The 26216-nt window shown below is 39.0% G+C and overlaps 3 protein-coding genes across 7 annotated transcripts in view; 2 read left to right on the forward strand and 1 right to left on the reverse strand.

Annotated features, from left to right (window-relative positions):
- Positions 1-1222: 1222 nt before the first annotated feature.
- Positions 1223-8439, reverse strand: max (myc associated factor X). Of its 4 annotated transcripts, none has more exons than XM_067417508.1 (5): positions 8230-8439; positions 7883-7909; positions 4663-4770; positions 3097-3220; positions 1223-2602 (listed from the first exon to the last, which is right to left on the reverse strand). In XM_067417508.1, exons 1-5 carry the CDS (start codon positions 8263-8265, stop codon positions 2415-2417), a joined length of 483 nt encoding a protein of 160 aa, XP_067273609.1. In that variant the 5' UTR covers positions 8266-8439; the 3' UTR covers positions 1223-2414. The 4 variants fall into 4 exon arrangements, with proteins under 4 accessions (XP_067273609.1, XP_067273607.1, XP_067273611.1 ...); XM_067417506.1 differs by having other exon boundaries at positions 3097-3235; positions 8230-8432; XM_067417510.1 differs by lacking the exon at positions 7883-7909 and having other exon boundaries at positions 8230-8431.
- Positions 8440-11780: 3341 nt separating this feature from the next.
- The window catches only part of slc10a1 (solute carrier family 10 member 1), a 36404-nt gene continuing 21968 nt past the window's right edge, over positions 11781-26216 (forward strand). The window contains exons 1-2 of the mRNA XM_067417512.1: positions 11781-11913; positions 16114-16526. Of these exons, the coding sequence (XP_067273613.1) occupies positions 16117-16526 (410 nt within the window). The 5' untranslated portion in view covers positions 11781-11913; positions 16114-16116. The remainder of the gene's footprint in view (positions 11914-16113; positions 16527-26216) is intronic.
- On the forward strand, positions 18930-25905 carry LOC137041335 (uncharacterized). 2 transcript variants are annotated; one of them, XR_010898082.1, is made up of 3 exons: positions 18930-19003; positions 19221-25592; positions 25810-25905. XR_010898082.1 is itself a non-coding variant. In XM_067417511.1 (2 exons), the coding sequence occupies exon 2, from the start codon at positions 19428-19430 to the stop codon at positions 25314-25316; it is 5889 nt and encodes a 1962-aa protein (XP_067273612.1). In that variant the 5' UTR covers positions 18930-19003; positions 19221-19427; the 3' UTR covers positions 25317-25884. The 2 variants fall into 2 exon arrangements, 1 of the variants encoding a protein (XP_067273612.1); XM_067417511.1 differs by having other exon boundaries at positions 19221-25884.

Consider the following 26216-nt stretch of genomic DNA (forward strand, 5'->3'; position numbering starts at 1 on the left):
AACAATACACATCTTGATATGTAGAATATATTATATATTTATATACAAATAATAGATTTATGAATATCTTTTTACAACTATGCCAAGTTCAAACATTGATGCCCATTATAACATTGATGCACACCAGTACTGTTTTTTTCTTCCCAAGGCACATTTAAAAGAGCTACTTAAAGGGTTACTTCAGCGATTAGCATATGGCTCCCCGGAGGAATTGTTGGCCATAGGCTAAAGACTACAGCCAGCAGAGGGAGCCATTTCCGCATGTTTTCAACTCGCGCGTGGGGTATGGGAGATCGCACTCAGCTCGCGGCTGCAGGCCGGCGGAGCAAAATAAGTGTTTCAACTTCTCAAATGAATTCCTATGAAAGTTAAGCTTCCAAAGGCATGAACTGAACACGCGCTGTGAATCTATGCCGCGGTCGAGTTTACCTCAGCTCTCCTCAAAAGAGCTTATCACGATGAATGGAGCTCCTGCAGCGCTGTGTGACACTCCCTCAGCGAAACACATATTGAACACACACGCTCAGTTTTTAATTGTAATATTTGTTCTCTAACTGTACTGATTTTATGAAAATGACCACAGTGGGAAAGTAAAAGTGATCCAGTCACAGTGATTCAGTAGCAGTGGCTTTGGGAGTGGCCTCGTAGGGCAGTAAAGCATATTGGGAATTGTTGTCTTTCCCCATGAGACAAATACATTTTCTGTCTATTCTCAGTCTAAAAAGCACCAAATTAAAAAATTCATTTCACATTTCTACTATATACATTAATCCAGTTTAAATGCAGATTCATCTTCCTAGCGCTGAAGTACCCCATGAAATGCACATCCATGTGCGGTGACTAATATTGTTGAATTTCATTAACATATGTATTTATTATAATTCTTTAGAATATATAATATTGAATATTATATAACAAACACATTTGGTTATTATAATTACTATAATATTTTTTTTTCTCCACAAAAACAAAACATCTGAATACCTCTTAAGCAAACTAACCCTGGAAAATTACCTGCTCCGGAGAAGGTAATGTTCAGAGAGTGAGTTGCCATGGCCACTTACATTACCTGAAAGTTACCTTCGTTTTTAGAACCGAAAGTTGAGGTCATCCGCTAACTTACTCTTAAACATACCCGGGTAAGGCACATAACCTGCTTTCTGGAATACCCCCCTGGAATCAAAAAGGCAGAGAACCACTGGTATAAAAACCACAGCATATGTAAAGGATAAAATAGTTTATTTATATTCTCATTGTAAAGGTAGGCCTCAACTTGCAAGACAATTGTTGGCAGTATGTACAACATACCTGTAATTTCCATGGAATGGAATCAGAAAGAAAGACCTACTCAGTTTTACTAATGTTCTAAGTGGAAAATATGGTAAAAGATACACACACGCGCGCGCACGCACTCACTCACGTCTCCTAGACACTCAAAATGCAACTTTTGCGGTGTGCAGCGGTCAAATTTCCAATAACATTTAGAACATTTACCTTTAAAAGTCACAACATGAATCTACTCTTTCAATATTGACTATCTTTGTGGGGGGAGGGAAACATCATTTGGAACGTTTATATTCCCAATATGGAGTGAAATACATAAAATACATGTTTGGGAGGCTCAGATGACAGATGCAAAATATATGCCTTTTCACTTTTTAACCCCCTTTTTTAAAAGAAAAAAATAATCTTTTTTTCCCCCCAACCTGTAAACTTCACTACATCAGGCTAAAACAACAAATACAACACAAGCTCAGCAGCCTTCCCATAAAGAATGTTGGTTTTCTTTTTTCTTTTTAAATAAGGGATTTTATCGATAACATGTCAAAAAGGATCACTCATCCCATAGGTTTAACAAGGGGGTACACTGATAGATGCTTCAAAAACATTCCTTTATGGAAAAGTAACAAATATTTAGAAAGGCAAACCACTCGGGACAATTCAGCTATGGGTACGTTCTAAGCAGGCTTTAAGATATTCGATAAAAATGTATATTTTAAGCAGTGCTAGGAGTTGTACGCCTCATTCACCCCTTTGAATTTCCACCTGGAGGGATTGCGACAAGGGTACAAAAACAAAAACAAAGCATCAAGTCCTTAAGTTGCAAAGCTGCCTCATTTTGGGTTTAAATCATCGTTTGTTGTTGCGTGTGCCAGGACGCAAGATGGACGAACAGAGTCGGAGAGGGAGGGAGAGTAAAAACAAGCCGTGTTGTCCGTGAGTGTTCTTCCCGTAACTGGCGTCCCTTGCTCTAGCATACCTGGCGAAGAGCGTGGGTTGACATTCACTGAAAGAGATTGATCAAGGTGGATTGGGGAGATTGAGGTACACAAAAAAACAACAAGAAACAGGCCAATGCTATGACTCTCCCTCCCCTTAGGAGAACTTTGTGGAGCGGGCCGAGGATCCGCTATTTAGCTATCCTCCCCACGGTGCTTCTTCCGGGTACGCTGTTCTTCTGGCTCAGACTCCGAGCTCGAGTCGGATCCACCGTCGAAGGCTGATACAGCGCTGCCCTTGGGGTTGGTGTACAGGCTGCTGTCTGAAGAGGAGTAGTTGGCCTGAAGCTGTGTGGTCCCCTTTACTTTCTCCAGTGCCCGCACTGGAAATTAAAGAGACAACAGCCAAATTAGGCTTGTCCTTCAGCACCAGTGATGGGATAACGGCGTTAGAGATAAACAGCACTACTAACGGCATTATTTTTTTCCAGTAAGGACTAATTACTGTTTTCCCAGTTACAACTCCATTACCGTTACTGAGAATAAAATACGGCGATATCATGTCCAATGATTTCAAAGGTTTATGTAACGTGCAACTTATGCACTCCACGTCGGTGGCAAGTAATAGTAATCTAATGAAGCACTTCACTTCGTTACATGCCACCACAAAATTAGTGGTTAAGAACACAAAGGATAACGTGAGCTCTACTACCAAAGGAGAAGGTAGAGCCACAACATTAAAGAAATATTTGTTGGTCAGTTGGGGCCTGTGCAATAAATATTACAGTTCTAAATATTACAGCTCTATTCTATTTAGTGTCCATTTCATTCATTTAACATTTAATATGTTAATAACAGCCAACAAAACAACACCCACCTTGTTGCTCCAGCAGGGCGTTCTGCCTCTTCAGGTCATCAATGTCCTGCTGGTGTGTGTGGTTTTTCCGTCGCATGTACTGGATGTACTCTGTGGCTTTGTCTAGGATTTGAGCTCGGGATGCCTGTTTGATAGATTGCTGTCAGCAACAAATGAAAAACTAGAATTTGACGCAAGGAATGCAGTTTCATTGTACACACATAAACCACAAGCCCATTTCATTTAAACAACCCTAATGAACACATACAAACAGCTTTTTTCTTATAGCTTGCTTTTAATTAATACACTGCTGAACAATAACCAATCATTTATGGCCTATATTTTTCCTAATGACAATTTTATTATTGCTTAATGCACAAGTGTTTGTAGTACATAGTCATCATGGATTTTATACAATGTAAAACACCATCGTGTGGTTTAAAGCCACTGCAACCACTTAATGAGGCTTTTTAATCAGAATAAGGCAGAAAGAAAATACATTTTATAGTTTCTATACTGTAATATAGGCGGGCAATTAGCACTCCATTAATTATATACTTAAATGTTATGAATTTTAATGGTCAGAGTGCTCCATAATGCTTACATTGCCTCCTTTCCTATGTTGTCTCTTTGCATTTAAATAGAGATTTATTCATATTAGCCCATGAAAAACTCTACATGCCCGAAAAAAGCATATTGTAGGCCCATGGCTACACATTGGAAAATTTCGGCCAATACTGAGAAAGTTAAAAAATGCTATAAGGCTGAGAAGCGATAAATGGCCAATATTAAAACACTACAATATTTGTCTAAAAAGGAACATTTAAACATTAAGCAAACATTTACAAATCATTTTAAATGCTACAAGTGATTCACAACATTATAATGTTAAGCATTAACATGGATATTCATTTTGAGATTGTTAAAAATTACATTTAACACCATTAAAACATTTAAAATGAACTACATGAGTGTAGTGCAAAATAATTCATTTAACTTTACCTATGCTACTATCTAACGCTAAATTAATCTAAATGTAAAAATAAAGCACAATCAAACATCCACTATCAAGAAATACCAGAAAGCTTAACTCATATCTGACGATAACAAATATTCCACCAATCTATTATGCATCCCTAGTCATGCGACTCAAATTCTAATGGACAAAAAATATAACAGAAACCATGCACCTTTTCATATATACCTTGAAGAAAAGTAGCTCTAACATAAAGGTCAAACAATGATTCTACTAAACTCTTGAGCTCTGTTAGATACGAGACACAAGAGGAAAGCGAAACCACATATCTCCCTGCAATGGCTTCCTGGCACCACGTCTGTTCATGGATCACTTCATTCAGTCTACTCTGCTCTCAATTCTCAAAACGCTCGTCATTCACACCCCGACTCCAACTTAAAACATCATGGAAATCCTAAGCTAATCAGCTCATGATCACATTTAAACTCATCACATTCAATAAACAGTTTCATTGTAACACAGTAGACATTTCATTGACAAAAAGCACACGAAACAAACATCCTTTATGCCTACTTGTGTTCCTCATGATTTTACCAATGACATTTACCAACCTTTTCCCCTTGCAAGGCGGGAACGGAATCCCGAAGGCTGTGAAAGCTGTCTTTGATGTGGTCCCTACGTTTGCGCTCCAGCGCATTGTGATGTGCCCGTTTGTCTGCCTGCAATGAGAATCACAATGGCTTCAGCCTCTTCGCTTGTCATGGTGCCATTGGGGAACAGTGTTAGTCATAAGGAAACATTTACAGTTCAACTAACAAACTTGTTTCATTCAACAAAAACTTGATTCCATTCTACTGGGTTAATTAAGTGTTGCGTATAAAAACATTTCTGAGAGACTTGTAAAAGAAACAAGTTGTCTGTTTTTTTGCAGCTTATTCTTTTGGACTGTTTGTCAGAGCATCCTAGTACAATTTATAACTTCCTTTAGTTAATTTAAGACATACTAATATGTGAATTTAAAAAATCTGTTAAAATAGAACAACAAAAAAAGATTGAAATCGCACTATCCCACAAAAAGCCTCTACATTGGGCCAGGTTTTAGTACCCTGAGACTGTTGCGCTGAGAAAACAACATGGCCACTGGAGTCCAATGTCACTGGGCTTGGCCAAGACACTGTTATTACATAAAGGCACAGCTGTAAAACCTGTTTCAAATCCAGTGACTCATTAACAAGAGCCTCTTTTGCATTTCGTGGAAAAAAAGGGCAAAATGAAAGCAGTTATACAAATGCCGAAGTGCCACCGGGCAGCACAAAGACATTACAATGTCTACACGCCACCTAGAAAGGCGAGGTGTGGCCATGATGTTACTGGCAGATCCGGGCTGTCTGTCTGATGTCTAAAAGGTGACACTGTACACTGCCAGTATCAGGATTGAATTACATGCACATGAGGAGACAGACTGCTCAACATGTCAAGGGCTATTCTGCACTCAAGTATAGTCAACAACTATACTCTGCATATGGCTTCTCCACAATACCATAATAATAAGCACAATGTCTCCAGTAAAATTAAAGGTATAAAGGGCTATAAATTACATAAAGCAAAATGACAAGAAGTGTTGCTGAGAACTTTGAAAATACTCTACATGCACTTCTGTTGTCTTACAATCTCAACATCCTGATAAAAAACTATTTTCTCCCAGCACAAAAAGAAGGGGGAGATAAACAGGACTTTAGGGACGTCCCAGACCTTGTGTCTCCAGTCTACCCAATGAAAAAATCAAGGCTAGTAAAAACAAGCCTGCTTTGTAATGAGTGCTATTTTAAACACCACACCATGAACCCCACCGACCCACATAACAAAGACTGACCGGTCACTACTTAAAGTGAAAGTTCACCCAAAAACAAAACTTCCATCGTCATTGCATTGTCAAACCTGTATGACATTCTACTGTGGAACACAGAACTTGTTTCTTATCCATTCAATGAAAGGCAATGAGGTCTAATGTCATTTTGGACTGCATTAACTTCCATCATATTATTGACAGTTCGACAGGTCTTTTTGTTCCGCAGAACTCAGTCAGTCATCTGGGTTTGGACTGATAAAAAGAGTAAACGTTACAAATCCCCATCTCTTGAACATTAAAAAACATTTACTGGTTGGAATGCCAAAAAATGGCAATGAAAATAACATTATAATAGTGTTTAACTTCATGATGAATCTAAAATTATTCTCAGTCTATAGTTTGAAGAGTCTACAAGCCCATTCTCTAAAAAAACAGCAGAGTGCATGCTGAGCAAACAGGTTAGGGTTATGGGACTTTGAAAAAAAATCCCTGTGGAGAAATAAGTGCCAACTATAAATTGATAGTTAAAATCTTTAAAATACATACTAACATCATTCTGGTTTGACTGTGGTCCCATCCCACAAAATCCCAAGAAATGTCTAAATGCATGGAAAGCCAGGCCAGTTTAAGTTTTTGGAAATGCCCAAATTTCCATCTTATTTCATTTTCTGAAAGATATTTAACTGTTTTAACTTCTGTCTTAACACATACTTTGTGTCATTACTGCACATCTACAACATCTCATCAAACGCATGACGCATGTTTTAGATATCAATCCATACAGCAGGTTCACGGACTTGTTCAATCCTCTGGATTATTGCGATGTCATAATGGCAAAAACAAAATCATTGTGCTGTAACAGCATAAACACATGAGTAATGTAAGGCGTGAAAGCTTGACAGAAACCAAACGCATTAGTACACACTGAACATTTTACAGTTCATTTAAAGTGATTTTTTACAATTTTTAAAATTTCATGATTAGCTTTATATTGATTTAAACATGTAACACAACTTTAATACAGATTTTTTTAAAAACAAAATAATATTGGGGACTGCCAAACTTCATAAAAACATTCACATGCATATGTTCTCAATTTGCCAGTGATATTTTGCGTTTCACATTGTTTGGAACAGCACAATAACAGAAAATGACAGAACTATCCTAATTGTTTTTCACACATCTAGGTTGAATTACAAACCATAACGTCACAGGGGGAAAAAATATTATTTTTTCTCTCACTGTTTAGTATGTGTATTGATAATTTGGTTATATATATATATATATATATATATATATATATATATATATATATATATATATATATATATATATATATATATATATATATATAGACGGGGTGGGACGTTCCATAGGTTCAGGATTAATATTTAATGATGCTTATTTATTCACACACACCGTTTGAGCTAAGAAAAACAATATCTCGTTGGGGTGAAAGGCATGCATTACAATTTTGCACTTAGAGATTCTTCGGAATGAAAAGTGCATTATAAATAAAATCTATTATTATTAATTACAAGTCTGCCGTATTATGGACATCGACCATTATGCCATGTACACCTGCTAGCGTCGCGACACACCAGACCGCTCGATTATAGAGAATTCGTTTGTTGATTAAGACGCGAGCGTTCTGGCGTATCGCGCCGCCACTCGCATTGTAGATGCGGCTCTATAAGCACTGCGCTGCTCACGTCCGTCCCTCCCTCCCTCCTGCAGCAAGTGCCCTGCTGTCGAGCACTGAACTCCCTGAACCGACTCAAAACAAGTAGACTGTGTTCATCGAATCCTCCACATCTACCCCCATTTTAGGCTTGATTCTCTCTTGTTTTGTCGTTCAACGATGCAAATTAGTTATGGCCATTTAGTACCTACCCGGAAATAAATTGTAGCTAATCTCAAAAAGAGAAGATATTTTCGGCATTAAAGGCTAAACTGGATTAATTGCTCCGCTTATTACGCACCACAGAGTGAAATCTCGGTGATTCTTCCTGTAAGAAAACAGAACAGAAAGTACAATTGTAGCTAACGTTACAGCTGTAAGAGTGATACTTAACTGGCTATTGATGTATACAATGCACTGTTTTAGTACATAGCATCGCAAATGTACAAATATTGAGACAAGTATAGGCTCGACCCCGTGTATAATTGCTCATCTGGCTGGATATTCTCATTAAGCTGGCTAAAAAATTATTTCAAACGCTAGGTTGGCTAACTAGCTAAAAGGCTAGCCTCGTATGAGGCTCAAGGATCGAAAATACAAGGTTTCACTCTCAAACATGCAGAATACAAACACAAATAATATACTCACATCACTATCGACCTCGATATCATCGTTGTCGCTCATTCTTCGGCGAAGATAGATAAATCTACACGAAATGTTGTTTTGAAAACAACATGAAACGGGGCCCAAATCAAATGAACAAACAGGAGAGATACACTGCTTACACGAAACGAGATCAACGGACTAGTCTCCACACGTGACTCGCCTACACACGGACATTTACCGTGGCGTGTCACGTCTGTGATTGCGGCGCAAAGCATTGTGGGACTTGTTGTTTTTTAGGACTTTGCTGTCGGTCGATGTAACAACAAATCTATTATGTAAAACTACAACAACCAGACATTATTTCGGGGTGGAGCCTATACTTCGCGTTGTAGGAAAGGCCTTATAGTGGGAATGACTCGTGGTAATTGTAGTTCATTTTATGTCGCGCTACCAGCAAGACACGTGGAAAGTGCTCAGTGCTGTTTGTGGCTAATGTGCTGATTACTAATACAACAAATATGTGTAAGTAATACTTTTTTGAAATACAACAGTTTTCTTTACAATTTCTTATTAATAAACTATATTTTAGATACTTAAAAAATCAAGGAGTAAAAAAACATTAAATAAAATCAAAATAAAATGTAAAAATAAAATTAATAAAAAGTTCTGAGTTTTTTAACTTTTTGAAATATCAAAAGAATGTCCAGAGGTCAATGAAAAATACTCATCATTCTTACAGAATTTCTGAGAATAACAACATATTATTTGCTGTTATGGCTGCGATTGTCAAACAAATTTAATCTATATAAATGTATTTATTTTAAAAAGTATAAATGCCTAAATAATGGTTTCAATATTCTGACATACACTATTAATTACCAATAACATACATTTTGCTTAATAGTCAAAAAGGCTTTATCTCACACATCAATACTGCAGACCATTATCCACATGCTAGAACTTTTATATATTTTCTGAGAGATATGATTTAAAAATAAATTGTTTTGTGCATGTTATAAATAAACAGCCAATAATAAAGATCAACTGTCAGACTCCCTAAAAAGCAAGTCAAATGTCCAGTGTATTTTCCCCTCTCTCCTCAAAATAGTGCTAAAGATAAGGAGCTTAAACAGTGGATTATAAGAGTTACTGGATCAGTAAAAGGGTAAAAACAAGCACATTGTTGTGTTCACTCCCCCACAAGGTCAGAGTACCAAAAAGGGGGACTCGTGCAAAACACCAATACTGTCACTGACCCTTTCTCATTACCCTATCTTTACTCTGACCCACCTTACACAAGAAAAAATAATATACGTGACCCACCAGCACCCTTCTCCATACCAAATAAACTAAGTCACCCAATTTTGCTTTAATTGCAATTAAACATTCATTAACCAACTTATTGGTGCATTAGATTTATTTCCTTTTTAAATTATTTATATAGACCATGCACAATTTTTTTTATCCATATTGTGCCTACTGTGGTCAAAGAACGTACACAAATGCAGAACATTAGGTGTCAATACTGGGAATGCATTGCAGTCCTAGGCGAGAGCACAACCCTTTTCAGTGATTTTCACAATGTTCCATGCTAGTTCTGGATGTGGAGGAAAAAACTGACTACATATGAAGCGGGCTGAAGGGTGGCTGTCCTAAAAAGCAGCTTTGTTTATGTGGCAGCTCACAGCTATGAGCACAGACAATCTGTGACCCACCAGCAGCACCCTTCCCCCATACCTCCTCAGGGGGGCTCTGCTTCACTGCAGGATTAATCTGTCCCACCCGGTTCCCTTTCAAAAAAAAGCAATGCAAGTGCAAGTGCATATACTATAATATATATATATATATATATATATATATATATATATATATATATATATATATATATATATATATATATATATATATATATATACACACACACACACACACTCATTATAAATATATATATACACACACACATTATAAATATATATATATTTGATATGTCCTCATAAACCACATTTATAGTGTAATACCAGTGTAATACCCATGTAGTTATACAAATTTGTGTCCTCATAAACCACATAAACAGGCTCACACACACACACACACACACACACACACACACATATGCAGTCATACCACTTCATAATGTAAGAAGTACCATTATATTAGATAAAAAAGCTTGTAAACTTTACTTAAAACATGAGATTAATAACATAAAATGAATTTAATTTTGATGCACCATAAAGTACAGTGGTGCACTTTTCAGATATATATATTATATATATATATATATTTTTTTTATAGAATGTTTAGCAAGTATTTGATATTAAACACTAGATGGCACTATAAATTAAGAAAACGCCTTAAAAGAATACACTTTTCAGATTTGTTTCTTAAATGTTTTTAATCAGTGATCTTAAATCATTGGTAGTACTTAGTATGTATTTTAAAAAATACTTAACTGATTTTGATTAAGTCATAGTACTGTTGTTGATAATATACAATATAATATAATATAGTATAATACATATATCATTAAAAATACATAACTAGTCTTGATTAATTCAGAGTACTGTTGTTGATAATATGCTATAGTAGGCTATAATATAGTATAATAAATATAATAATATATCATTAAAAATACATAACTAGTCTTGATTAATTCACAGTAGGCTACTATTGTTGATAATAGGCTATAATACAACATAACATAATATAGAATAACATAATAATATTTCATTAAAATACATAACTGGTATTTTATGTATTTTACCTTTATTTAATTTATCTATTAATTCACAGTACTGTTTATGATGATATAATATAATAATAACCATTTTTGGTTTGATTCCCAGGGAATGTACCCTGAATATATGTATGTCACTTTGGATAAAAGCATCAAATGCATGTGCATTTTAATAACTGGCTAGTTTAGTTTATACCTGATGTTAATGAGGATAAGGACATAACCTCTAGCCTTTTGCCTATATAAAAAGCCACATTAAATCAAAACATGACCTGTTCAGTTGGTAGAGGCTGACTAACTTAAAACATTTTGTTCTTTTGTGCATGCTGGTTCTTGTACTTGAATCCATTGGCATATTGTGTGAGACTGAGTGCTGCATTGTGTAGGATGTGGTTACAGACAGTCGGTAGCAGAGAACACAAGAATCACCGTTTTGCAAAGATTTCAGCTTTCATGGTTACAGAATGTGGAAACTTATCAAAGAAATCATCAATCTGCATAACACCAGCATTGGATACAGAACCAAACATGGAACAGACAAACTGTATGTTGCCGTGAAACTTTGAAGTAAAAATATCTATAAATACCATTACTTTATTACAGGGTCGCATACATTTCTGAAAAAGGTTGATTTTATGTTGCAAATTAGTATATTTTTAATGCTGCTCTCTCTTTTTTTCTTCTTTTTTTTTGTAACAAATGGGTGGGAAAAAAAGCTGAGATAAAATCTATACGTTTGGTCATAACTGTTATTTCTAACAGATGTATGACTGTGTCTGTGTTTAGAAATTATTACATTATATCAAATGTATAAGGTGAAACAGTTATGGATAGATTAGGCCTTAAAGGGTTAAAGAACAAACAAGTTGACAGAAGAAGAAAAAACTGAACCAGATCAGAAGACAGATAGCAAACCACTATTTTCTCTCACTTGCTCAGTCTGGCTTTCTAGAGAATCCTGCACATTCACTAAAGCACTACATGAATCAAAGGTAGGCTTGGGATTTATCTACAGAAGAAGAAAAACAGACTACTTTTAACAACTTTTAAAACTGTTGTTTTTGTTTATTGAATTACTTAAATATTATTTGAATAGGCGTAGCTTTTTATGCTTGGGTGAGGGGGGCAATAGAATTAAGCTTTTACAAATTTACAATATGTGTAGACTTCTATTCAAGGGGTTTAATTGATAACATAGAGATCAGAATCATATACGCGAGATTGACATGGCAACCAGATACATTGCACGCGAAATGCTTGTGTCTATTCTTCAAAAGGCTATTGTTCAAAAGTAGTAATGCACTACTAACATGTTTATCAACAGAATCTTAAAGTAGACTTTTATTAAGCAAATCAGAATCTCAAAGTATGCTTTTATTGAGCAAATCATGTAAGTTAGTGATATTCATATGTTGGACATGATTAAAGTACAACGTACAATAGCAGATAACGTTACACACTTCATATTTAGTAAATGAAAACGGACGAGTTTATTATTAAATCTGTGTTTAAGTTTGGTTCTATGTAAATTTAATAACATTTCGATATAGGGTAGACCGAGTACAGTTGGTACAGGGGTACATTTGAGACACCTCAAATAACTTGCGTGAACAACAAGTCTGATCTGTGATATTTGCTATGCACATGCGTATTAGTGTCCTATTTAATCGTGGAAAATTTGAAGTCTGTGCGCTTCTCCAGTCCGAAGATATCGGTGAAAGTTTTTTTTCTAACGTCAATTTTTCATTTCACCAAGCTCTTCCACATTGAATAGCTTCTCATCTTTACATGACTGTTAAAGTTAACTTACATTTTCTTAAACCTTAATCTGTGCTCTGAAAACTGACATATTGTATGACTGTGTGTCATGACCATTTATTTGCAGTCTATGGTCATGACTCATGTAAGGCATTCCTAAAATATGGAGAAATGTCCGAGGTGGTCAGCGGGGTACAGTTGAGACGCAGTGTATCGATTGTACCCCTCACTAGAATCCTATTGCAGCACATGCAATTTAGTTGCACAATGAAATACTTTTCTCATAGTATTTTTGTCTTAATTCAAGTCCAAACATCAAAAACATTAAATTAAAAAATAAATAAAGTAAGAAGTATTTACTAGACTAGTAAAAATCACTCTTGTTTTGGGATTTAAAATTTGTTTTCCCTAGTTTTTGCTTAAAATAAGCAAAATAATCTGCCAATGGCAAATGGCAATTTTAATAAAATACTAAATGGAAATATGTTGAATTCTCATTTTAAAAGATATTTTACAAATTCAATGAATGGGTTGGGCAGTTTTACAGCATTACGGATGGGTGGTCGCCTGACAAGCCAGACCCACATCAAGATGTTTGGTCTGGAAACTCACCATTGACAGGGCTCAATCCGAGGGGCGGGATAAACGGTTGTCTTTCAAACTCCCTCTGCACGCGATAGGATAGCGCTACAACCAACCAGAGCAACGAAGGTGAAGCAGAGCTCGCTGACTGATTAAACATTCACCGTATCCGGTCGGCTAAACTACGAACACATCTTCCCTTTTAAAGAATGACTTCAGTGCCGCTCTTTGTTCTTTTCTCAGAGAAAAGCTTAACTCCAAGTCTTCCAGAGTCGCGGTCAGAGCTGATTCGAAAGACCGCCGCCGTTCGCCAGTTTCTGTGTTTACTAGAAGCATGCAAACGCAACTCGGCCGTAGTCATTATGGCCCCGCCCGCCGACTCTATACACGATGTGATTGGCCCGTCCAGATTTTGAGGAACACAGCTCAGAAGGGTATTGAGAGTTCCTAGATACTTGCGGGCAAATTAAATTGGCTACCGCTAGGGTGCGTCTAGATTTCTAGGCTAGATGGGTGTCTCAACTGTAGGCTACTCGGGTAGGCCTACTGTTCGGAACGAAAAAGCGTATTGTGTTAATGAGCTAATTGTGGCAAATTTGACCTACTTATTATAGATATTAAGAATTATTAATATTTTAGTAGACAAGTAAAGGAAATGTCAAATGAAAAAAACACTTATTTTCAGACCTCAGTTTTGGTGTGGTAACTGAAAAAGCAAAAAGTGTACCAACTGTAGTTCGGTCTACCCTAAATGGTGTTAAATTGTGTTTTTCCTTTTCCATTGTTGCACTTTGAGATTCTTCGGAATGAAAAGTGCGTTATAAATAAAATCTATTATTATTATTTATTATTATCTATGGGATTAATATTCCGCCACAATTCTGCGAGCGCAAGATCATATTTTGAGCGCACAAATGGGCATTTCGCGTGCGCGTGAACTGAGTTTTGCGGAGAAATGTTCGTCTCGCAAATAAGAGTATTTCGAGTGAATGAAAATCAATTTTGCATTTAAAATAAGCTTATTTGGATGTGCGCCGACGTTATATTTCACATGTGCAACGTCTCGTTTGCTTGCAATCTGATACCCGCTCAGACTGCTCGACGGCTCGCTTGCTCAACACAACTCAACGTTACACTATGACATAATTCCAGCCAATCAGAGATGAGACTGCTAAATTCTGATAGGCTGGCTTAACAACCTCTCACAAGACATTACTCTACAGCGGACAAGGAAATATACATGGTGGAAATAGGCTATACGCGGAAAATCTAATTTAACACTGTTATAAAGTCTTTAACATTTATTTCCAAGTTCAAATGTCTATTGACAAACACACGTGCGTGTCTAATTTTTTCTAAATTAGTAGGCCTACCAAATCGTATCAACCCAGCTAACAATTTTAGGTTATAAAAACGTTTCCTTAACGTTCCCATTAAGTTCTAAAAATGTTTTTGAATGTTCTAGGAAGAAATGTCCAGTTTGTGGAACGTTTTATTAACGTTCTCATTAGGTTATAGGAACGTTAGATAACGTTCTTATAAGGGTGTGGAGTATGAGCTTTTGTTTATTGACATCTTATTCTTTCTTAAAAAAAGTTAAAACCACTTTTTTAATTGACTTTTATATTTATATTACATTTATATTTAATACATAATTAGTTACTAGATTTTTCTTCTGATTGTAAAAAAATAAATATTTACATGAAAATGGCATTTAAGTGTCAATAAGTTGTCTCTGGATATACAAATTATGTATCTGAAGTTTGAGAAAAATGCTGTATGACTAATTTGTAATGACTAATACTTTTTTTTAATGTAGTAACGTTTTTAAAACGTTCCACTAACAATGTAAGAATAGCGTTTTATAGCTAACGTTTTTAGAACGTTTCTCAATAGCAAATAACGTTGGCACAACGTTCTAATAACGTTACTGCAAGAACGATTTTTGATAACTTTGAGAGAACTTTCAGAGAACGTTAGCCAACGTTCTGAGAACGTTCCCTGTTAGCTGGGAAGTAGCCTAGATAGGTCTAATAGTTCTTCTTACTGATCTTCAAGTTATTTTTAAGCTATTTAGGGTCTCTATGTTACATATTTCCAGAAAAAAAATGGACAGACTTTTCGCCTATATAATGAATGTGAACAAAAATATTGTAAAAATAAAAGCCATCAAATAAACATAGAAATGCAATGTAAAAACAGTAAAATAATAATACATATACTTCATATCTTCGAATTTATTTAAAATAAAATAAAACATGACCGATGTTCTTTAAAAAATATATATTTTTTTTAGTTGAGACTGGATTAGCGTACTCATTTTTCATATACTAATAGGGTGTGTAGCCTATTGTGCACATTGGAATGCAGGCTTGTTCTTCTAAAAATTGCGCACATCCAAATAAGCTTATTTTAAATGCAAAATTAATTTTCGTTCGCTCAAAATACTTTCTTATTTGCAAGACGAACATTTCTCCACAAAACTCAGTTCATGCATGCGCGAAATGCCCTTTTTCGCGTTCAATATGATCCGCTACAACAGAGCGCGGCAGATCACCTGCGTTCGTATCCGGAGTCATCAAGCACAGCATTCATTGACATCTTCATCTGGCTTTATTTTGATTAGGATCACATTTGTCTGCAGTTGTTGTACGTTGTGAAAAACAAAACAAAACAAAATTTGCTGAATAGCTACCCGCCACCACACAGGCATGTAGGCTATTACATATAGCCTACTTCACAGTTCTAGTAACGTGTTTTCAATTTCAGCTATACATTTCTAATGTGTTAAGAAACAAGTTTTTGAATTGCCTTTTCACACACTTTAACTTCCTTTTAATTCTATCTCACAGCTTATGAAAAAAGAAATGTCAAAAATGGTGGTCACTATCAATTCAACCATCGAATTCAACTTTTCAAGCTTCTACATAAATGTAAACACCACCCCTCCAAGTGACTCTGCATTCAGTGACAATGCAGACATGGTCGTCCGCTTGGCATTAGTTGTCATTCTTTTTATCACCATGGTGTCTCTTGGTTGCACAATGGAGATCTCAAAGATCAAGAATCATCTCATCAAACCCAAAGGGGTGGCGATTGCAGTTGGGGCTCAATATGGAATAATGCCTCTTACCGCCTTCTGCCTAGCAAAGCTGTTTCAATTAGCTCCTATGGAGAGCTTATCTGTGTTAATCTGTGGATGCTGTCCGGGAGGAAACATCTCAAACATCTTTGCTCTGGCCCTTCAGGGAGACATGAACCTCAGGTAATTCTTGAGATAATAAATAGCCTACTGTCCCAAAGTAGAATAATGGGGAAAAGATCTCCTGCAAAAATGCAATTCTATAGATTTTCTTTAAATCATTTGCAAAGCCAACAGGGCAATAACAGATCACTGACGTGTTTGCATGCCCTAGCCTAGACAGTTCCTTGTGGTACTTTTGAGTTTGATTTGTTATTTAGTTATTTAGGCGTACTGTATCATTCATTCTAATTCAGATTTGAGGAAAATCAAATCAAAACAGGATATTTTTTTCACTGATCGGCTGCAGCTACCCTCCAATGCTTTTCTCATTAAAATATCTATACTGATATACAGTGCATCTGGATAGTATTCGCAGTGTTTCACTTTTTCCATGTTTGTTATGTTACAGCCTTATTCCAAAATGGATTAAATTAATTATATTCCTCAAAGTTCTACAAATAAAGCCCCATAAACATAATGTGAAAGAAGTGTTTTTGTCTTTGCAAATCTATTAATAAAAAAAACAATGAATGTTTTATAAACAAGTTTCAGGAGAAGCTTGTTCAGATAATTGACACAGGTAGAGAGCACTCAGCTAATCAACAACAAGTTTTGGAAGTGCATTCCACTTCATGAGGTGGATAAGGGAAGTTTATATGGACAGACCCTTGCTCCCTCAATTTTGACTGAGGGAGCGAGTCTACTTCATATGTACACTTCAGGCAGCTTTATATACATATAGAATGGAACACGATTGTGACGTTACCGTATATATCACGTTCAATTTAGCCCACCACAAACAACTCTAAGATGTTTTAAATATTTTTAAAAACATTTAAAACAACCCCAAAACACATATATACATATAGAATGTTGCATTAAACAATTTCGTAAAGGAAAAAATAAATGAATAAATACACTCCATTGTGGATTCCAAGTGATCAAGGCTTAGGGTGTTCCAATTCAGTCCATTGCAAAGGTTCTGTCAGTAGTGGGCACTCATGCATGGTAAGCAATGACGCACATCCAAGTGAACGAGATGGAGGGAAGTTCGCGAGTGAAGGGCATATTAAAAAAGGGTCGTACGTCTGGCAGAGCAGCGACCACCGGAACTATCCACTGGAATGGAGACTACCAGTACTGGATCCACCGGAATAGGGATCACCAAAACTAGGTCCACAGGAACAGAGTCCACTGGAACAGACACGACGGGAGTCTTTCTCCTCCCCCTCTGTTTCGGAACCACTGTACTCGGGAACAACAGAACAGAGTCCACCGGAACATGGACCACCAGAACTGGGACCACTGCAACATGATCCACCGGAAATGGTACCACCGGAACAGGCACCACCTGAACACAATCCACTGGGACTGGGACCACCGGAACACTGGGACCACTGGAGCATGATCCACTAGAACATGAGCCATTGGAACTGGGACCACTGGAGCAGGGACCACCGGAGCTTGGACCACTGGAACATGATCCACCGAAACACAATCCACCAGAACTGGGACCACTGAAGCAGGGACCACCAGAGCAGGGTCCACCAGAACAGGCATGGAGGGGGCCTTTCTCCTCCTCCTCCTCTGCCTCAGAACCACCTGCCTCGGGACCGCCAGAGCAGGGACTAACTCCCTGGGACTAACTCCCTCCACCATCACCTCAAAGTTGCTTTCATAATATGCCTTCCTGAGCAGCCAATCCATGGGCTCATCTAGAGCATTATTAAAAAGGTCCTTGAGAGCAGAGTCACTAAGTTTAAGCCCCTTGGCCGTCTTCAGGGACCTCCTGATCTCCCTCCCCTCCTGGCGGAGTAGTTGGAGGACTCAAAATCGTAGAATTCTCTCATACTGAGGACAGGTGGTAAATGATTCCGGGATCAAGTCCTTTCTTTGCTGAGTCCTCGACATGGTTGGATCGTTATGTTACATCTAAAAAAAAAAGAAAAACTGGTGCAAGGACTCAAGTGCAGATAAATGAAGATTTATTTATAAAAATAGACATAATACAAAACAAAACCCACAAGGGGGCAACATAAACTAGAAATAACCAAATAAACTGAAAACATACCAAAAAGGAATCACAGGGAAAACAGGAGGCGTAGACAAGACAGAACAACGATCCAACAAGGACTAACAAACACAAGGAACTTATTAAGGAAAGAAATCAAGAGGGAACACAGGTGGGCCAAATGAAACAATAATGAGATAACAAGGTGGGTGGGATCTAAACAAAAGACAGGAGAACATGCCTAAAATAACAAAACACAACAAGTGCTACTGTGCTGTTCTCTATGAACATTCAGCATTTATTTTATGATTCTTTTAATAAGTGGTCGTAAAGTGACCCCTTCTGTTCAAAGTTGGGAACTGCACATAATATTGTCCTTATATGATGACATCACAAACGTGAGCCTAGTTTCAGCAGCAGCAGAGAAGAGCATGCGGTCATGGCTTCTATCGCTCCTCAAATTTAAGTTGTTTTGAAGGCACTTTCGGTATGTACATGATGCTACATCATTATTTCTATGCATATTTACTTTAAATTGTTATATAATATGTCAAATGTGGATTTCTTCTTTATTTTGTGAATTGTAAGACCAATTTTTGATATAGTTAATGCTAACTATGTGATGTAAAGAGCCTTCGTTGTGTTATATGAACATGTAGACGCTGTACATTTACAGTAGAATTCTGTATTTTGTATTTCTACAGTTTTACGTTATTCCTTGGGCAACAGTAAAGCTTGAAAATCAATCCCTGTGTCTGTTGTCTTTGGGAGGCGTTATCTGACTGCATACTCAAGCAAGGCGTTTGAGATAAAGGGCAGAACAGTAAAACGAAAGTCTTCGATGACCAACTTCTATGTTCTAACTCCACGGCGGGGAGCAAGCAAGTTCATGAGGTGATCTTCTTTCAACAATGTCAAAGTCAAGCTCCAAATCTGGATCACTGAGGCGAGTATCTAATGCATCATGTTCGTCACGACACTCGAGAGGCTCATCAGCTGTAACCACAGCCGCTGCAATGGCTAGAGCAGAGGCCGAAGCGGCTAAAGCAGAAGTAGCGTTTGCTAAGAAAGAGAGCGAACTGAAAATACAGAAAGCCCAGCTTGAGGTATCACTAGAGACTTTAAGACTGGAAAAGAGAGCTGCAGCAATACAAGCGAAGGCAGAGGCTTTAGAGACAGCAGCAGAGCAGGAAAGTAGAGGGAATTTGAGTGTAATAGAGCTACCTATAGAAGATTCAACAGAACGCACACAGGCTTACTTATCAAATCAGGCAGATAGTGTCGTGGATTCACAAATGCCAGTAATGGACGGCCCGTTTCATGATAATGGAGGCATAAACATTTCAGAAGTACAACCAACACAGACTACTGAATCGTGCTTGCAGCAGGAGGGTCAGCATAGTTTTTATGCCACACCACCCAAGTCTCAGCCTACCCATGCAGAGGGTAGACAGTACCCTATCATTTCTCAGTCCATGGATGTACGGTTTAAACACCCCGTTCAGCATGAGGCGTTCTTCAGGTCATCCCACGATGTATATCGCCAACATTCTGCAGCATTTCAGAGCTGTGAGGATAGGAGTGTGGACAGGCAGATGCCGCTCAGCTTTTTTCAGACTCAGTCAGCTTCACCTTTACAAGCTGGGGAAGATAAAGGTAACCAGTATACAAATAATCAAATGTCTGATGTTGTGAAGTTTATCGCAAGACGTGAATTGGTGTCCACCGGCCTTACGCAGTTTAACGATCATCCAGAGACTTTCAGAGCATGGAGGGCGTCTTTCATAAATGCCACTAAAGACCTTAATCTCTCACCTAGTGAGGAGATGGACTTGCTAGTAAAATGGCTGGGATGTGAGTCAGCTGAGCATGCAAAACGAATCAGAGCTGTGCACATTAACCATCCACTACAAGGGCTCAGTCTGATTTGGGAGAGACTTTATGAAACGTATGGCTCGCCAGAAATGGTAGAAAGTGCACTATTCAGGAAATTGGAAAACTTCCCAAAAATATCAAACAGAGAAAGTCAAAGACTGCGGGAGCTAGGAGATTTGCTCATGGAGATTCAGGCAGCTAAGCAGGATGGCGATCTAATGGGTCTTTCCTATCTAGATACTCCACGGGGAGTAAATCCGATAATACAGAAATTGCCGTTCAGCTTACAAGAAAAGTGGCTCACAGTGGGGTCTAAGTACAAAGAGGACTGCAGGGTTTCCTTCCCACCTTTCAAGTTCCTAGTAGACTTTGTATGTCAGCAAGCTAAGATGCGCAATGATCCAAGTTTCTTTCTCACAACTGTACAGGACGAATCTCGCAGACCAAACAAACAGTTAAACAAACCTGTTTTTCCCAGAGCTGTCATCACACACAAGACTCAGGTCTCCTCTGAAAAGTCATCAGCTTTCAGTGAACTCAAAAATAAGGTAAACCCAGCAAAACACTGCTTTCTACACAATAAGCCTCACCCTCTGTCCAGATGCAGAGGATTCAGGATGAAACCTATGGAAGAGAGGAAGTCATTGCTCAAACATCAAGGTATATGCTTCAAATGTTGCAACTCTGTATTACACATGGCAAAAAACTGTGATCAGGATGTTAAGTGTTCAGAATGTGGCAGCATTACCCACATGGCAGCGCTCCATCCAGGCCCAGCACCATGGGTGAAAGAACCGAGATCCCTGACACTGGAGGATCACAATGTGAATGAGGACATACCCATGGAATCCGAGGTTTCCTCAGCTTGTACAGAGGTATGTGGAACCAGTCAACTTCCACGCTCATGCTCCAAGGTATGTCTCGTGAAAGTATTTCCAGGAGGCCACCCAGAGAAAGCGGTCAAAACATATGTGATACTAGACGATCAAAGCAACAGATCGCTTGCAAGATCAGAATTCTTCGATCTGTTTGGCATTACAGAGTGTAACGTAGCCTACACTCTCAAAACATGCGCTGGGACAGTCGAAACAGAAGGCAGGCTAGCACGAGGCTTTCAAGTGGAATCCTTTGACGGAAGCTTAGTTTTACCCTTACCAGTGCTACTTGAGTGTAACGAAATTCCAGACAATCGTTCTGAAATCCCCACTCCAGGAGTGGTCAGTAACCACAGCCATCTAAAACATCTTGCGAGGTACATTCCAGAGCCAGATCATCATGTTCCCATTCTTCTCCTGTTAGGCAGAGATATAATCAGAGTCCACAAAGCCCATAAGCAAGTGAACGGGCCACCAAATGCTCCCTTCGCGCAAAAGTTGGACTTAGGATGGGTAATCATTGGAGACATGTGTCTTGGGAAAGTTCATAAACCTACCTCCGTTCAAACTTACCACACCACCATTATGGAGAATGGTCGGTCTACCTACTTTCATCCTTGTCCTAACAATTACAGCGTTAAGAATAGATTCCAAAGCATGCCCCTCATCAAGGAGGGGACTCAAAGTCTAGCAGAATGGGATGTATTCCAGAGAACAAAAGACGACGAGAAAACAGCTCCGTCTATAGAGGACAGACTCTTTCTGCAGATCATGGACAGAGAAGTCTATAAAGACGAGGAAAATTCCTGGGTTGCCCCACTTCCATTCAAGCAGCCAAGGCAATATCTTCCAAACAATCGCCCACAAGCTGTGGAACGCTTCAATTCCCTTCTACGATCTTTCAGGAGGAAGCCTGAGATGAAGAAAGACTTTGTAGCCTTTATGGAGAAGCTACTCCAAAATGATCATGCAGAAATAGCTCCTTCAGTTGGTACCAATGAACAGTGTTGGTACTTACCGTCTTTTGGTGTATATCATCCAAAAAAGCCATCCCAGATCCGAGTGGTCTTTGACTCAAGCGCTCAATGCAAAGGTGCGTCATTGAACAAGGTTCTCTTGACTGGTCCCGACCTCAACAACAGTCTCCTTGGAGTCCTCATGCGTTTTCGCAAAGAGCCTGTCGCCTTCATGGTAGACATTCAACAAATGTTCCACTGCTTTAAAGTTCGACCTGCAGACAGAAACCACCTCAGATTCCTTTGGTTTCATGAAAATAACCCAGAGGATGAGCTCACAGAATACCGTATGAAGGTGCACGTGTTTGGGAACAGTCCCTCTCCAGCAGTGGCCATTTATTGTCTTCGTCGTGCAGCTCAAGAAGGAGAAGAGGAATTCGGTCAAGACGCCCGACAGTTTGTGGAGCAAGACTTTTATATGGATGATGGATTGAAATCCGTACCCTCCCCAGAGATGGCAATCGACCTGTTAAAAAGGACACAGGACATGCTGGCTGGATCTAATTTGAAGTTGCATAAATTGGCTTCAAACAGCAAGGAAGTGATGAAAGCTTTTCCGTCTGAAGATTATGCAAACTCACTGAAAGAACTGGATTTAGGTGCCAGCTCACTTCCAATGCAACGCAGTCTCGGCTTGCTTTGGAATCTGGACACAGACTGCTTCAACTTCCATGTCCAGAAGGATAAAAGGCCTTACACTAGGCGTGGATTGCTGTCTGTAATAAACAGTTTGTATGACCCACTGGGATTTGTGGCCCCAATCACAGTTCAAGGCAAAGTACTACTGCGGGAACTAACTGAGAATGCTACCGACTGGGATGCACCCTTACCTGTGCACAAACAAGAGGTGTGGGAGGAATGGAGAGATTCCTTGCAAGAACTGCAACATGTACCAGTCCCAAGAAGCTACGGGCCTACATCAGTGTCAGGCGCCAAATTCAAGGAGCTCTGTGTTTTTTCTGATGCTTCTGAGAAAGTAATTGCAGCAGTTGCTTACCTCAAAACCGTTGACTCAGATGGTAACTGTCATATGGGGTTTATCACAGGCAAAGCAAGGCTAGCGCCACAACCAGAGCACACTATACCTCGTCTGGAACTCTGTGCGGCTGTCTTGGCTGTGAACATGATGGAAACGATCACTGCGGAGATGGCTGTCAAATTCAATGAGATTACCTTCTACACAGATAGTAGAGTGGTCCTTGGCTATATCTACAATGAGAAACGTAGATTTCATGTCTATGTAAGCAATCGTGTACAGAGAATCCGGAACAGCACCGATCCGGAACAATGGCATTATGTGAGCTCAGAGCATAATCCAGCTGATGTTGCAACCCGACCAGTAGCTCCAACCAAATTGCAGGACACCATCTGGTTCAGTGGACCGGCATTCTTGCAACACCCAAAAAGAGAGACATCCCCTAGAGAACCCTTTGCACTTGTTGATCCTGATCGAGATTCAGAAGTTCGTCCAGAAGTAACAGTGTTGTATACCAGGGTTTCAAAACGTTTTGAACGCTTTTCGGAATGGAGCCGACTGATCAGAGCTGTTGGAAAGCTGATTCACATTGCACGCTCTTATAAGCAGGACCAAAACAACCCCCCTCAGGCATGCAAAGGATGGCACTGTTGCGATCTTCCTCTTAGTGCTGATACAATACTTCAGAGCACAGAAGTCGTCATTCGAGCAGTACAACAGGAAACGTATGCTGACGAGCTGCAGTGCCTCAAACTAAACAAATCACTTCCCAAAACCAGCACACTTCGAAAACTAGATCCCTTCATTGATCAGAGCGGACTGTTGAGGGTCGGAGGTCGTCTGGTTAAAGCGGAACTAGGTTCTGAAGAAAAGAGACCCCTCATTATACCTGGTAGGAACCATGTAGCATTACTTCTAACACGGCACTTTCACGAGCAAACGCATCATCAGGGTCGCCACTTCACAGAGGGAGCGATAAGATCCGCCGGCTACTGGATAATAGGAGTCAAAAGACGGGTGAACAGTCTCATCCATTCCTGCGTTCTATGCCGTAGACTCAGGAGGGGCTGCGAGACTCAAAAGATGGCAGATCTGCCAGCTGACAGGCTCAGCATGGAGCCTCCCTTCACACATGTGGGATTAGATGTGTTTGGGCCCTGGTCAGTATCTGCTCGTAGGACAAGAGGTGGCTATGCAGAAAGCAAAAGATGGGCAGTGCTCTTTACATGTCTAAGTATCAGAGCCATTCATATCGAGGTGATTGAGTCCATGGATACCTCCTGCTTCATTAATGCGTTAAGGAGGTTTCTGGCAATTCGGGGTCCAGTGAAACACATTCGCTCCGACAGAGGGACCAATTTCATTGGAGCCTGTAAGGACTTGCAAATATCTTCCAATGTGGATGAAAAGGCAGTGAAACAATTCCTGTCAGATCACAGCTGCCTATGGACATTCAACCCTCCACATTCGTCGCATATGGGTGGCGTATGGGAAAGGATGATTGGCATTGCTCGCAGGATCTTGGATTCTATGCTTCTTCAGATGACATCCTCTAAACTCACACATGAGGTACTCTCCACCTTCATGGCAGAGGTCACTGCCATTATAAACAATAGACCACTGATACCTGTGTCAACCGATCCAGCAGATCCTTTCATCCTCACACCTGCCACATTACTTACCCAAAAGACTGGTACCAGCTCAGTTCCACCTGGGGACTTCGGAAAGCCTGACCTGTACAAAAAACAGTGGCGTACAGTGCAAAGCCTCGCAAATACCTTCTGGGACAGATGGCGTAAACAGTACCTTTCAACCCTTCAGCATCGACGAAAATGGCAACATCAAAAGCCCAACATTTCCAGAGGATGCATAGTTCTGCTCAAGGACTCTCAGTCTAAACGGAATGATTGGCCCCTCGGCATCATAACAGAAACTTACCCCAGCCAAGATGGGCGAGTACGAAAAGTACAAGTGAAAATCATTGGGAAAGATGGACCTAAACTGTTTCTGAGGCCTATCAATGAGATAGTACTCCTCCTTCACGAAGATTCTGAATAGGCTATTCAGGATTAACTCAAGTCAGAAGGTTTGGTATTTCCTGAATACCAGACGGGGAGTGTGCTGTTCTCTATGAACATTCAGCATTTATTTTATGATTCTTTTAATAAGTGGTCGTAAAGTGACCCCTTCTGTTCAAAGTTGGGAACTGCACATAATATTGTCCTTATATGATGACATCACAAACGTGAGCCTAGTTTCAGCAGCAGCAGAGAAGAGCATGCGGTCATGGCTTCTATCGCTCCTCAAATTTAAGTTGTTTTGAAGGCACTTTCGGTATGTACATGATGCTACATCATTATTTCTATGCATATTTACTTTAAATTGTTATATAATATGTCAAATGTGGATTTCTTCTTTATTTTGTGAATTGTAAGACCAATTTCTGATATAGTTAATGCTAACTATGTGATGTAAAGAGCCTTCGTTGTGTTATATGAACATGTAGACGCTGTACATTTACAGTAGAATTCTGTATTTTGTATTTCTACAGTTTTACGTTATTCCTTGGGCAACAGTAAAGCTTGAAAATCAATCCCTGTGTCTGTTGTCTTTGGGAGGCGTTATCTGACTGCATACTCAAGCAAGGCGTTTGAGATAAAGGGCAGAACAGCTACACGAGACAGAACAGGCATGTGACAGGAGTCCACCTGTGGTAAATTCAGTTAATTGGACATGGTTTGGAAAGGCACACACTTGTCTACATAAAGGTCCCACCGTTAACAGTGCATGCCAGAGCACAAACCAAGCCATGAAGTTTAAGGAATTTTCTGTATACTTTCAAGACAGGATTGTACAGATCTGGGGAAGGGTACAGAAACATTTCTGCAGCAGTGAAGGACAATGAGCACAGTGGCCTCCACCATCCATAAATGGAAGAAGTTTGGAACAACCAGGACT

The sequence above is a fragment of the Pseudorasbora parva genome, chromosome 15 (assembly GCF_024679245.1).
Source record: "Pseudorasbora parva isolate DD20220531a chromosome 15, ASM2467924v1, whole genome shotgun sequence".
Classification (NCBI taxonomy): Eukaryota; Metazoa; Chordata; class Actinopteri; order Cypriniformes; family Gobionidae; genus Pseudorasbora; species Pseudorasbora parva.

Coding starts and splice junctions, on each gene's coding strand:
- LOC137041335 (XM_067417511.1), top strand. CDS start 19,428: ATGTCAAAGTCAAGCTCCAAATCTGGATCACTGAGGCGAGTATCTAAT.
- max (XM_067417506.1), bottom strand. CDS start 8,265: ATGAGCGACAACGATGATATCGAGGTCGATAGTGAT. Junction 7,910..8,229: donor ATATCGAGGTCGATAGTGAT/GTGAGTATATTA, acceptor GTTTTCTTACAG/GAAGAATCACCGAGATTTCA. Junction 3,236..4,662: donor CCGCCTTGCAAGGGGAAAAG/GTTGGTAAATGT, acceptor TGTTGCTGACAG/CAATCTATCAAACAGGCATC.